The sequence below is a fragment of the Orbicella franksi genome, chromosome 5, assembly GCF_964199315.1.
Source record: "Orbicella franksi chromosome 5, jaOrbFran1.1, whole genome shotgun sequence".
NCBI classification, from domain to species: domain Eukaryota; kingdom Metazoa; phylum Cnidaria; class Anthozoa; order Scleractinia; family Merulinidae; genus Orbicella; species Orbicella franksi.
This window is the reverse complement of record NC_138149.1, coordinates 18,719,455-18,734,484: the sequence shown is the minus strand read 5'-3', so window position 1 is coordinate 18,734,484 and position 15,030 is coordinate 18,719,455. Positions and strand designations below refer to the sequence as shown.

General features: G+C 37.7%; 3 protein-coding genes across 4 annotated transcripts in view; 1 reads left to right on the top strand and 2 right to left on the bottom strand.

Annotated features, from left to right (window-relative positions):
• The window catches only part of LOC145487550 (zinc finger protein 830-like), a 105,152-nt gene extending 92,624 nt beyond the window's left edge, over window positions 1-12,528 (bottom strand). Inside the window, exons 1-3 of one of the 2 annotated variants that reach the window (XM_081466378.1) lie at window positions 12,304-12,528; window positions 8,195-8,294; window positions 568-618 (exon numbers count right to left, since the gene is read on the bottom strand). In XM_081466378.1, coding sequence (XP_081322504.1) covers window positions 568-618; window positions 8,195-8,294; window positions 12,304-12,389 — 237 coding nt within the window. In that variant the 5' untranslated portion in view covers window positions 12,390-12,528. The remainder of the gene's footprint in view (window positions 1-567; window positions 619-8,194; window positions 8,295-12,303) is intronic. The other variant, XM_081466379.1, reaches the window with a different exon arrangement.
• LOC145487527 (uncharacterized) overlaps window positions 1-15,030 on the top strand; it is a 572,009-nt gene that overhangs the window by 226,714 nt on the left and 330,265 nt on the right. The window lies entirely within an intron of this gene.
• Window positions 1-15,030, bottom strand: part of LOC145487565 (uncharacterized) — a 400,759-nt gene that overhangs the window by 65,362 nt on the left and 320,367 nt on the right. The gene's annotated exons all lie outside the window — the stretch shown is intronic.

Here is a 15,030-nt window from a genome sequence, read left to right as displayed (position 1 = left end):
TTCTTCCCTTGATAAATTGGTTAGTAATCTAACCTCTTGTGGTAAATGTTATGCATGTAAACCAGGAAATTGCTTGAAGCGCTATATGAAGGATGAATGGAAAGGGATTGGGCATTGTGGTGAGTGTTTAAACTGTAAATTAGTAAAAGAATCATGTCAAAAGCCTGTGGACAACTATGAAGAATAATTATTACCACATAGATTTACTCATGAGGAAAGGTGTCTACCCATATGACTATATGAATAGTCTCTCTAAGTTTAACAAAATGGAGCTTCCTCCAAAGGAAGTGTTCTACTCTAAGCTGAATGACTGTCAGTGATATCTCTGATAAAGACTATGAGCAGGTTAAAAAATGTGGGATTCTGGCAAGCAGTTGTAAAATGTAGGATAGTACAGTGTAGTTATAAAATGCAGGATTCTGGGACAAAAACCATTTATGACTCATAAAAGTACATAAGTACACTACTCATCATTTTAAGTGATACAAAAGAGACTTGTTATGTACAATATCTCAACATGCAACCTGAAATCAGAGCCTACAAAAATGTCTGGCATGAATGTTGTACCTCTGTGACTGACTGATCTTTACTGGATTTCCCTTTAAAGTTTGCCAAGTTCTGCAACAAAATTTTGCATGTTAAACTTAACTATTTATATATTTGTAAGCTGTACACACACTTTTTGTTATGGACAATTTCAGTACAGTGGGCAAATTAGGGTTTTCAAAACATGATTTAACCCATGTAATTTGACCATCATGATTCAACTACATACAGTCACACACCTCTGGAAATTGAATTTCACAGGCTTTCTGGTTTATTGTTTACTTAATTTCAACTACATCTTAATTTCCTCCATGGATGCTTCTTTGTATACTTGCCAGAGATGTATGATTATACATGTAGTTGAATCATATTTTGACTGAGTCATGTTTAGCAACATGATCTCTGCTTAATTTATTAAATCTTTAGATAGCTGCCTGACAATTTTTAGTTTCATTGTTATTGTAGCTAGCTAATGCCATATTTTTAAGTTTCAAGTTATTGTATTTTTTTCTCTCTGTAGTATAAATATATGTTGTTGCTGTTGTTACAACTATGATTTGCCTCTTCACCCAAACTCACATAATTCTGGCAAATTTACTAGTCTGTCAATTATCCAGTGAAACATACATGTAGAGACAAGTTGAAGTGAGATCAATCACTCACTGCCACTTATTTTTAGGTTTATCACATCTGAGGTCAAATCACTATGAGTAAACCATGACAGGCAAATCACCTTTTGAAAACACAGGTTTTACTACTACACTGAAATTAGCAAATTAAGTCTGACATTAGACACCAATTTGAAGCTTAGGTCTGTGTGTGTGGAGCGTATGCCAAAAAGAATCAAGTTCGCATCCCAATGTACAGCGAGAGAAAAGACACACAACGTCAAAGTCAGAGATGACGAATCTAGCAAGAAAGAATTCTTGTACTGTGTGACAATGAAGCCAGTGATAACAGAAACTGTCAACAGCATCTCAGAATGGGAAATTTACGCACAGATGTTTATCAACGAAAAGCCTGTGAGATTCCACATCGATTGCGGTGCAACAGTAAATGTGTTGCCACATAAATATGTCAACAAAGAGAACATCTAGCTGAACAAATGTTTTCTGCAGATGTGGAAACATACACAACCCTTAAACCCCAAGAAGTACTCAGTTGATTCCATTGTGGTTAAGGAGAATTTGACTCCACTGCAGGGCACCAAAGTGATACAGCAAAGTGATACATTTTGAAAAGGTAGCAACAGCGACAACAACCTCTGCAACCAGTAAGAAAGCAGAAACAGCCAGGAAATCATTGTTCAGTACAGTGATGTGTTTGAAGGTGATCTGGGAACACTAGGACTACAGCACCTCAACATTGACCCTTCAGTGCCTCCAAGCATTGCACCATGGCAACGAGTGGCATTCACCATCAAACCAAATCTCAAGACTGAGCTTGAAAGACTGAGAGACATTGGAGTACTGATGCATGTTGATGAGCCCACTGCTCTTGTTTTCAAGGGTTTCAATATTTTATGAAAACTGTTGTTGTAGGTTCTAGAATCCAAATTTGCTTAAAGACAAAATTGATAAAGATTACTTGCTGGTGTGGTACAAATGAAATTTTTCCCCCTCATCCCAGACTATGGGTCTGAAAACAAAAAAGGTTGCTTAAGTATTGAAGTGAAGTAATATATAAAATTGAGAAATCAAAATTTAAAGAAGCAAGTCAGCCAAAAACTCCCTTCATGAGCCTGCCAGAGGTGAAAAAGACACAGGGAAAGACAAAAGTGAGGTTAAATACTTCTTTCGTATTCATTCAGTAAGAAAGATCTGGTCAATTTTAAAATGAGATAAAAGATAACCTTTGTAGTCCTCCCTGACAGGTTTAGTTGGTACATTCATGTCTACTTGCAAGATGTTCTTGTGCAAACAGTTTTGACACCCAGCTGTAAAACGCTTCGTGTTCCAGGTGAATCTAGTTTAAGCATTATGGAGGCTAGAAACGATTGAAACAAAATGCAATAAACCATTGAAAGGAAAAGATAGAAAGGATTGAAATGAAAGGTAGAAATGATTGAAACCAAAGGTAGAAACGATTAAAACCAAAGGTAAAAACGACAAAACGATAGAAACAAAACGGTCAAAACGAACAAAAGAAACCATTGAGAAACACTGAATGCAAATGCTCGTTTGAACTCTGAATGCTCATCCTAAAATTTTGTTAAATTTTTTAGAATGTAACGCTAGAAAGTGATTTCTAACTCTAAAAAAGCTACCATTTGACAAGAAATTCATCTTTGACTACAGCTAAATGTGCACCTTGATTTTTCTAGATTTTCGTCGGTTATTCTTAATTACATGTAGTGGAAGCAGAAATAATCGCCAAAATTCTTAGTGCGTTCACTCCATCATAAATTTCAAGTATGTACGGTGTTTTGATTTCGTTGTAAATTTATAACAAAAGGATGTTTGCCCATTTTCTTATCATCAGGTAGATGCACATGAAATTTACTTGTTATTTATGCTGTCAGATTGATCTTATTGTTCCTTAATTTTGCACTCTAGCTTGCTATTTAGCGTTACAGATTTTGTTAGGCCATTATACACCAACACCATGCACATGGCTATCTTGTGAAGTTCCTACCTCGCCTGACAGAAGTATTAGAACCAATACAGCAGTTGATATGCACAGAAGTACCATGGCAGTGGCAGCATGAGCATGATGCAGTGTTTGAGAAGGTCAAAGACCTTGTGACACTGGCACCGTTGCTGAAGTATTACAACCCTACAGAGGAGCTCACTGTCCAATGTGATGCAAGTGAAAGTGACTTGGGGCTGCCATCATACAAAACAGGCAACCCACAAGGTTTGCAAGTCATGCCTTGAAAGACCCAGAGACTCGATAAGCACAATTAGCAAAGGAGATGCTAGCTGTGGTGTTTGCACTTCAGAAATTTGATCAATATGTCTATGGTCGCCCAGTAACAGTCCAGAGTGACCACAAGCGCCTTGCAGCCATCTCGGACAAACCACTATAATGTGTGCACCTAAGACGCTACAACGGATGCTGTTGAAAGTGCAGAAGTATAATGTGTCCATTATTTACAAGCCAGGTCAAGAGATGTACCTCACTGACACCCTCAGCTATACCCAGCCCATTCTATGAAGCTCAATTAGGTGTAGAAATTTTCGTAGAGCTCTACGACTCTATGGTAGTATTTTGAATGTTTAAGCTCCATTTCTCTCGGATATGCGTACACCGTAGAGGTATAGTGGTGTATAGTTATTGTAGCAAATATTATATCGCTTAGGGAATGTTGGGTGTTACTACGGATTGCAGTGTTTTAATAATTGTTTTCAATTTACAATTCTGTACTGAGTTTACCCTGACTACGCTCTACGCTGTATGTTCTTCCATTTATGGTCAACATGCTATGCTCTTAAAGCTCTTACACTCCATGTTCCACCATCTACACTCTGCACTCTACATATTTATGAGTTTATCAGTTCAAGAATTTTTGACTACTCTCTACACTAGCTTACAGGCTTAAAAAACCAGTAGAGTGATAAAAAGTATTGGGTTGCAAGTCCAAGTTTCTCAATCATCTGTGATGCTGTAATTTTTGTAATTGTAATTTATTGGCTTTCTTTATTAACTCATATATATTAAAGTGTTATTAAAGTGTTATTACGGTTTACAGTATTTTAATAATCTTTTTAATGTACAATTCTGTATTGAGTTTACCCTCTACGCCCTATGCTCTACGCTATATGCTCTCCCATTTACATTCTACTCTCTACATTCTACCAGCTACTCTCTTCAATCTACTCTCTATGATCTACCATCTACCCTCTAAGCTCATCTACGCACTCTACCATCTACCCTCTAAGCCCATCTACACTCTACTTTCTACGTTCAACCAGCTTCTCCCTTCAATCTATGCTCTATGATCTCTGATCTACCCTCTAAGCCCATCTGCTTGGAAGGTTACTGGAATTTTTTAATTTTTTTTAAATTTTTTAATGAAGACTAGTGAGCAGCATTAAGGAAGACTTCTTGTAGCTGTAAGCTTTTTCGTTTATTTCCGATGCGTTTCATCTTTGTCTGAGACTTCTTCAGGGAATGATTACAACTAACATCGAACAGCATATATAGCACATAAAAATACCTATTAAGTTTAACTTCCCATGGAAGTGAATAACTGCTGTAACATGCTCTAAATGGATGTTAGAAGAAATGCCTTAATGCATATGTTATTGCATGTTGTTAAATTTTGGGGGCCATACAATTAGCGCTAATCGTATGGCCCCCCCAAAACATACTATTTACACAGATGTGCTAAAGTAGTAGTACATTTATAACTGACAATACAGTCTAAGTCTGGTAAATGTCTCTGGATAACCAGCTTGATGTTAGTGGTTCTGAGTTAAACCATTTATTCAAACTTGAAATGAACAGCAATCTCTATGACAAATTACAACCCTAAAAACTAGTAAACTACATCTCCACATGGTCGCAAAACATCTAGTAAGCGTTCAAAGTCACATGACCTAAGTATTCGCACTTTTTGAGTACATTATAAGAAAATATCCTTCACATCAGTTAGCATGACTACAGTTAAATGTAGATTTAAAGACTACTGTTGTACCATTAAGTGATTTACGTTTTAGCAAAAGCCATTTAGTTCTGTTACTGTATTAACCTCCCTGAATAAAGGAAGTAAAAACCCAACGGGATAACCACAAAGCCGCAGGTGCTTCCAAAATTTCTCGCATTTCACTAAAGGCTTTAAACATGGAGCTATTTCTAGTATAGCATATAAGCTCGCCTCTAATAAAAGCCCTCTTGTTGCTTGCACGATGAAACAACTCAAAGGCGAATGTACAGATACTTATTTAGTGGCTTTTGATAGAGAGAAAACTGCAGAGTGCTAAAATTAGCATCTTTGTAAACAAATACATGTAAATGGAGAAACGAAATACTACTTTCGTCAGTAACATAGTACATAAGTTTGATATGATCATTCTTGCTATAGTGACAACTAAGAAACTCTGATAGGATTTCTTTGGGACCCTTCCAAACAAAAAATGTCTTTTTTTACTGTTTTACTTTTTAAATCTTTTTTAACTTTTTTTTATATTTTGGGGCCATACGGTCAGCACTAATCATATGGCCCCCAAAATATAACAAAACGCAATAGCATGTGCATTAAGGCGTTTCTTGTAACATTCATTTACAGCATGTTTCAGCAGTTATTCACTTCCATGGGAAGTTACATTGTAAACTTAGGCACGCTTAAATCATTCTCAGACAGAGGCGAAGTGCATCGCAAATAAACAAAAAAGCTTACAACTACAAGAAGTCTTCCTTTGTGCTGCTCAGTAGTCTTCGTTAAAAAATTAAAAAATTGACAAAAAAAAAAGATTAAAATCCAATAACCTTCCAAGCAGATGGGCTTAGAGGGTAGAGCGTAGAGCGTAGAGCGCAGAGCGTAGATCGAAGAGAGTAGCTGGTAGAACGTAGAGCATAGATGGACTTAGAGGGTAGATCGTAGATTGTGGATTGTAGAGCATAGATTGAAGAGAGTAGCTGGTAGAATGTAGAGAGCAGAATGTAGATGGTAGTACATATAGTGTAGAGTGTAGAGCATAGAGGGTAAACTCAATACAGAATTGTACAATAAAAAGACTATTAAAATACTGTTAACCATAACAACACTAAACATTCCCCATAAGCTTTAATATTTGCTACAATAACTGTAAGCCTCTACGCCGGTACATGGAACCATAGAACGTAGAGTGTAGATGATAGAGGGTAAACTCAACACAGAATTTTAAATTGAAAACAATTAAAACACTGTAAACCATAATAACACTTAAATAACACTTTGATATATATGAGATATATGCAAGGAACATGCTACAAATTGAAATCAAATGTTACGAAATAGGCAGGTAACCATAGTTATAACAGTACACAACTACGGTAAAAGCTACGAAGTAGAAGGTAATGTATTTTTCCAACACATAGGAGGAGACTGGTGAGGAAAGCGTAGAGTCGTAGAGCTCTACGCAAATCTCTATGCCAAATCGAGCTTCATAAAACGGGCGCAAGTTGCCCTCAGCAGGGCATTTTCCAACACTGATAATGCTCAAGGGGAGTTTGAGCATGTAAATGCACTTAAACTGCTGCTGATGACTGACGAGAGACTTAAGAGATGAAAACCAGCACCCGGGACGATGAAGTTTTGCAGAATTTGAAAGAAGTGATCCAGACTGGCTGGCCTAAGGAGAAGCAAGAACTCCCAGCTGTACTAGCCCCCAATTTCCATTTCTGGGATAAGATGAGCATTTATTATGGTCTTGTTTTCAAAGGAGAGTGACTTATCATCCCTAAGCAGATGTGGCCCAAGATGAAGAATGTCTACACAGCTCACACATAGGTGTACACTACTGATTACCAAGAGCCATGGACTGTATGTAATGGCCAGGTATGACTGTGGAACTGAAGGAGTACATATCCCAATGTGAGACATGCAGCAAATATGAGGTGAGACAACAAAAGAGTCATTGCTGAGCCATGAAATTTCAGACCGACCTTGGGAAAAATTTGGTATAGATCTATACACCATTGATGGCCAAGACTACCTAATCATGGTGGACTATTTCTCAAATTTTTGGGATATCGACCATCTTCAAGACACAAAAGTGAGTACTGTCATGAAGAAACTGAAATGTCACTTTGGAAGACATTGTAATAAGTGACAATGGTCCACGATTTGCTTGTGAGAAATTCAGCAACTTTGTCAACGAATGGGGTTTTGAGCACCAACCAGGGAGTCTGGGGAATCAACAGACAAATGGTAAGGCAGAAGCAGCTGTTAAAGAGGCATGGCTTCTGTGAAAAGCCAAAAAAAAACAAGGGAGACCAAGTAGTACAACAAGTGGGCCTGAGACATGTCCCCTCTAGACGGAGCTGTGGTACAGATGAGGCCAGTTAGTGTGGGAAAAGGCAACGGTGACCCAACACCTTGATGAACGATCTTATGAAGTTGAGACTCAGGAACAAAAGGAACAGCCTCAACCAAGGCCTCTAGAACACACATTCAACCCAGCACTGGCAGTGACACCGAACAAGGAAAAGACTCCACCTAGCAGGCCACCTGAGACAACTGTGGCCAATCAGCCACCAAGTGAGCAGCAAACAACACCTGCTGCTGTTACACAGCATCCTAAGAGAAACATCAAAGAGCCTGAATACCTCAAGGACTATGCACGCTAGAAATTTAGAGACGTTGAACGTTTGATAGGAATCGAATTTGACAATTGATTACAACTTAGCTCACTGATTACCGAGCGTTGATTCTATTATCATAAAAAAGTTATTATTATGGACTTCAAATTGCTCTTTATTCTTTATTAAGGGGGGATGTTACTTCACTAATGCATGCTAGTTACATCATGTTACATAGATGCTAATGCATTCCTATTAGATCACATGATTATCTATACATGCATGAGTTCAATCTGTTGAATAGAGAATATGATAGAACATAACAATATTTACAACCTGTATTATTTTGTATATCATTGAGTTAGTCTTGATGGGTAAGAATGGTGTCTATTATGTTCAGAAATCATACTCTCTTTTAGTTTACCTCTTTATGCTTCTTCCCAAGCACGTGTGAAGTCCACAGAATTGCACTCTTTATAGGTATGTTACACAGCACACAAAAAAGCTGCCCAGAACTATTGTATCTGATGAACATTAAGGTTATCACAACTTAGCTTCACATCAGTTTTTTTTGTAATATTTTGCAAACATAACTGGAGTGTATCAACTGCAAGCCAGAATTTCACTTATAAGTATTGATTGAATGAATGTGACCACATCTAAAATGATTTTGTTTTGTTTCAAGTTGCTGACACAACAGGCCAAAAAAAACTAAAAGTTTAATTTTGCAGAACTGTAACTTGGTGGTCAACTCATTCTACATGTGCTCCAACCGTGGCTTTGATGGAACCACATACATATATATGGGACAATGGTTCTCAGTATGTACCTGCCAGGTCTGTGTGTGAGCATAAAGCAAGTAGCAATATTTCTACTCCCCCATGGATGGAATACAAGTCTCTTGCAGGGGTATCAACAGACCTGGGTGGAGAGGGACACTGCTAGAGTTAAGTGTCTTACCCAAGAACACAACACAATAGCCTCAGCAATACCAGGGCTTGAACCTGGCCCACTTGATCCCAAGTCCAGTTTGTTAACCACTGGACTACTGCACCTCCCTGACCAGTATCTGAACTAGTTAGCATTTTATCGCCGATGAAGTGAAATGAAACAACTTGAACTTTAGTAATGAAACTGTTTGACATTTCACTGAGTCTGTAATGTTATGTATTCAAGTTTATTGAACATCAAGATAGTCAAGATATTGATTTGTTGAGTGAATGAAAAATGAAAACAAACCTCTGGTTATACCCAACATGTTTTATGCACTGAAAAATCATATAATTTAATTTAAAAAGAATTTTGGAACACATAACCATCCCCAAAATATTCAGTGATATCTTGATTCATAGAAAAGGTTACATGTATCTGCACTTCCTTGTGCATGATGACCTGCACACCTCTAGTTGTAGTCGTAAACTGTATAGTTCTACAGCTCTCTGTGCTAGACATAGTGCTGGATCTTGCTCTACATTTATTTATTAAACTGCACACTTGTATTGTTCTATGTTAAGTCCTCTACAGTTTAAAACTGTATACTCCTAAGGCTTTACAGTTTGTGATGGTTTGTGTAGATTTATCTTAATTTCAAACGTAGGTCATAGTCTTGAGTGTCCTGTGGTTTCAAGGGTGACCTTTTTTTGCAGATTTTTCATTGAATCTCTCCATGTTCTGCACCATTTTGAATATCATACGTCATATGTGCAAAGACTATCGCGCACCTCGTAGTTTTCATATTAGTCTGAGAAAGTCTGAGCATCATAAAGTGGATTTCTAAAACTAGACACTACCTTGTGGTTTGTAGTTTATTCAGTCTACATGTTCACAAACACAACTTTGAATTGCCTTGGCTTTGGGATGTTAACCATGGGAACAGCTATATTTCATTGGCTGTAGTTTGATTGAATTTGTTGATTGGTTCCAGTCGCGACAGATAGGTCAGTCTTTATCCGGTTGAATATTGTTCACTCAAATATTGTTTGGAATCAGTGGAAAAGTACTCTGAAGACAAGAGTGAACCAAGGAGTGGCAATGTAAACATACTGTCTACTTTTATTCATCAGGGGAAATATTGGGTTTCAACAAAATACTCACTCCCGGTCAAGTGACCCCCTATTGACCACCTACTGACCCCCTTACTGAACCCCTATAAAATCAATGAGAAAATGAAAATTAAAAAAGCCTTAGAAATATCAATGGGACCGCTTCAAGTTCATCAATAAATTTAGCTTACCTGAAACTTCCAAGATGGCGGACACGTTGCAGATTTCCGACTCCCTTCTCATTTGATGGAAAGATTTGCCACGGAAAATCCAGCACAGAATAAGTTGGAATATCATCAAGTATGGTATTTGTACCCATTAGAAAATTAAGCAGTGAAAATAACGAGGAAATTCTAGCAACTTAACACGTACACGACTAACTGCGAGCGACACACACATGATTACATCAACCGGAAATTCAATTTGGCAACCTACTTGTACAAACAAAGCTATCTAAGAAATTCTTGCGGTTGAGGTTTGCGCATGTGTTCGTGTCGTTCGCATGAGCAGTCCATCACAAGCCTTTTCGCGAGCCTGCTCACTTGTCAGTGTTTCTCTTTGCCTCATTTTCCAATATGTACAAAAACAATATTTGATGATATTCAAGCTTAATCTGTGCTCGATTTTCTGTCAACAAAACCTCCACTGAAGAGCCAAAGGAGAACAAGAGAGTTGGAAATCTGCAATGCAACCGCCATCTTGGAAGTTTCAGGTGAGCTAAATTTATTGGTGAACTTGAATCGGTCCCATTGATAGTTCTGGGCTTTTTTAATTTTCATTTTCCCATTGATTTTATAGGGGGTCAGTAGGGGGGTCAGCAGGGGGTCAATAGGGGGTCAGTTGACCGGGGGTCAGTGTTTTGTCAAAACCCGGAAATATTCGAATCAGTCGCATGGAGTTTGTTTACAATAAACAAGCATGCAATTGCAAATGTTTGTTTATATCTGTGCTTCCAGCTTAGAAAAATGTAATACATGTAAAAAATTATATACTTTTACAAATTAGCTTTACGTTTAAACATTACCAGTTAATGTGAAAATATTTTGCACGAAATAATGTAAATATTTTTTGTGAGTCTACAGAAACTGGTGCGATCACGCAACATATCAATAAATTGTGGTTTATACAGGGGACCTCTTCACTGGCATGGACTTTGACACTATGATATATCTGTCTGTAAAACCTTGATGGTTGTTGGCTGCTTATATCAAGAGAACTTAAAATTTGAATAAAAACAGGGGGGGTTCCCGTATTCATTTAGGAGCAGGAGGACCTTCAATAAACCCCATAATTCCTAAAATTATCTGCTTTCAAAAATGTTTATATTTGAACCATTCACCTTACGCTTTAAGAGAGCAGAAAAATAGGGAGAAAGTTAAGCGAGAAATAGAACAATAGATGTATTGCACCAATGTTGAGGAGCAATTTGATGTATATTACATGAGAAAGGCACTCACATTTAGTCGAAAGGGATTCAACATGTTCCAAGCACGCAGTGTTCTGGGACCACACATTATCTTTTACGAGTGCTTGCTATGGTCCCATTTTCCATGATAATTTTTTACTTTGCTATAGAAATTGGTCCATATTCATTGTATAGAAAGAAGGTGATCTCTGCATTCCAACTAAATAAAAAAATCATTAGGTCCCGGTACTCGTTTCCAAGGAAAAAAGGATGATTTGACTCTCGCAAGCCAAGCCATTTAGAAAAAGCCACCATTTTGTATATGTTGCGTATGTGCATGCGCTCATAAGCGCACACTAATGATACGAAAATTGTGCACAGTAGGGATGTGCAATGCAATTCAAAGGAATCACCTTAAGGTGTCGAACGCACTCATAATCTTTGATTACTACTAGCTTATATTATAAACCACATATGGTTGAATGGAAATCCCAAATATTGGATCTTGTTTATCATACATGTATGTGAGGGTCCTCACAACCACAGTCCTGAACTTCCAAACATAATCTTAATTCCTTTTCAACTAAACTAGCTCGCAATGTAGGTCTATTTTGTTGAATGGACCCAACATTTTATGCAATAAATACAAATTTTCAGAAATTAGAGTTCATACTTCTCTTCCTAATTGCTAGAGTTCCTACGAAAAACCTGGGAGGTCAAAAAGATAGCAAAAAAGCCACTCACATTGCGCCCCTTTTTATTCCCATGGGGGCTCAGTTTTAGAAATTTGTGAGTACTCCAGTCCTTCCACCTTGACTTTGGACGTGTATTTAGTTACTTAAGTCTCTAAACAAGGAAGGGAATATTCACAATATGTAACTCACACCAAGATTGAAGAATGTAATGTTATAGAAGTATATTGTTGTTAAAGAATTCTCTGGAAACCTCAAGAATAGCAACTGTCTATTCTGAAAATACCAGTCCTTACTCGATCGACCGCAGATGTGGGCTGCAAGATGAAGAACACTTCAGCGAAGGTATTCTGAAGTTTAGCCGCCTGGAAATCCAAGGTTTAGAAAAGGATACTTTGCCAACGGAGATTCAATTTTCTTTTTCATCTCTCTCTGATTTTTTACCAGACGTAACCTTGCATCAACCTTCCTGGACGCCATTTGGAAATAAATTGGGTAGGTACGTCATGTATGGGTACATCGGATGTTACGTTGCGTTGCACTTTCGTCCTGCGTGGCAGACATGTCGACACCTTTTGACCAATTGTATGTGTTGTTGTTTCCTCCAATGAAAATGCGTTGTGACCGTGTCCCCTGAGGTTATTTTACTAGGGGACGGGACACAGGCGGCCCAAGCTCACAATGCGAGGAGTGTTTTTTTTTTTAAATCTTTATGCGAATGTTCAGCGCGCGAAACGTGACACGGTTACCGCCGACATCTACTATATTACATAACGACCGAGTTTGGTTACACGAAACGTGACCTTCGCCTTGCAGTATGTGGTGGTGTTGTGTTACAACGGTTTGAATTTATAAAGGTTTGTATGGGGAAAACGGTAATCGACATTATAGCTGAAATTTTGGTATTTTTGCAATAAAAATGACTCACCTCAATGCCTTGTTGTCTTTTTTATTGTCATCTCGCTTCTCAGCTCGATCCGAAGCCTTTTAAGCAAGTTGTCGCTTTTTGGTTTTCCTCTACTAAGAAAGAGTACTTTACTCTTAATCCGACAAACAAAAGAAGCATATTGAAGAAGCTCAAATTTGAAGAAATCGATCTGTCTATTTAAAAGCGGGAATCTTTAAAATGGGGAATCTTTAAAAGCGGGAATCTTTAAATGCGGGAATCTTTAAAATGGGGAATCTTTAAAAGCGGGAATCTTTAAAATGAGGAATCTTTAAAAGCGGGAATCTTTAAAACGGGGAATCTTTAAAAGCGGGAATCTTTAAAAGCGGGAATCTTTAAAAGCGGGAATCTTTAAAAGCGGGAATCTTTAAAAGCGGGAATCTTTAAAAGCGGGAATCTTTAAAATGGGGAATCTTTAAAAGCGGGAATCTTTAAAATGGGGAATCTTTAAAAGCGGGAATCTCTAAAATGGGGAATCTTTAAAAGCGAGAATCTCTGGGAATTATTTTTCATTGTAATTATATCGCATGCTAAAGCATATATCTTTAAAACGGGGAATCTTTAAAAGCGGGAATCTTTAAAAGCGGGAATCTTTAAAATGAGGAATCTTTAAAAGCGGGAATCTTTAAAATGAGGAATCTTTAAAAGCGGGAATCTTTAAAATGAGGAATCTTTAAAATGAGGAACCTTTAAAATGGGGAATCTTTAAAATGGGGAATCTTTAAAATGGGGAATCTTTAAAATGGGGAATCTTTAAAAGCGGGAATCTTTAAAAGCGGGAATCTCTAAAATGGGGAATCTTTAAAAGCGAGAATCTCTGGGAATTATTATTCATTGTAATTATATCGCATGCTAAAGCATATATGTTTAGCGGGCTAGTTAAGCGGTTCAAATCTCGATTCTTACTCTTTGAGATCTGCTACACCGACCGAAGAATTGATCCGCCTGAAGAATTGAACTCCGGACTGTGACGTTTTTAAATCGAGTTTCGCAGCGATAGATATTTGTCCTAGCGTTATCAAGAACTACTGGAAAGACATGCTACTTAACGACAAAAATATGGCACGCACAATGGGTTCTTGGTTTTGTGATAGACTACGCTTGAATTGGCGGCCGAGAGAGCTGTAATGTTTGTTAAAAAGGTGATGTACTTCATGGAAATTGGCTATCTGAACAGTATTAGAAAAAGTACTATTGTAATGTTTATGATTTTCTCACGCTTTTGTGGCAAACTCAGTGACAGATGTTTCTGTTGGTTTCCGGCCAGCAGGGCGTCTCCATACAAATCTCTTTAAATGTGGTAAAAAGTTTGTCCGTATATCTTGCATAAGAAAAATGGCTGTGACCTGAATCCAGGCGGGAGTCTTAGCATATTTACTTACTTTCTTTTCCCAGATTCTGTACTGCACCTCGTTACTGGGAAGTTTCACGCGTCCCCAGAAACACATAAATAACATATTCTTCATTAAAACAAGTCCGCATTAAATTGTCCTCAAGAAGAAAACTCTTGTTTTCAGCTTTTCTTATACATCACTGAAATTTACAAAATATTATAATTAACGAACAAGAACGTTGCTGATAACCGAACAGAACACGAAATGTAATTCAACTAAATAACTAGCACCATGCAAACTAAGCGTCTATGTTGTGAGTGCGTGACCAAATGACATCTATGTAATATGATTGCCTACGCAGGAACGTATTATAGATGGCCATGATAGTGTTATCTTTTTTCTTTGCACGCGGTCTTAAAAAAACATTGCCTAAAATTACCCTAAAAGGGTTAGCCACTGGGCACTGCTACATGTAAAGCAATATACGTAAGACTGATCGCTATAACAATAAGTCTATCGGTTTACCGACTCCTATTTACAAATAAAATAAAGAACTTTAGGAAAACAATTGACATATTTTGTTTCCTCAAACCGTGAAAGGCCACCTTTTCGCAAGTCTTATACAGTGTTCAAACTTTTCGAAATGTGCTGGGTGATTCTTTAGCGACCCGTTCCCGCCGAGGTTGCGTCGGATGCATAAACTGTGCCATGAAATGACAAAATAGACAAATGCGTTTTTTTCCCCCTAAGTTATGCTAACTGCAAAGGTCCTGCCCTTATGTCGTGTTAGACCTTTCGTAGGAAACCATTTCACCTCTTTAGCGTGCCATACGACGCATTG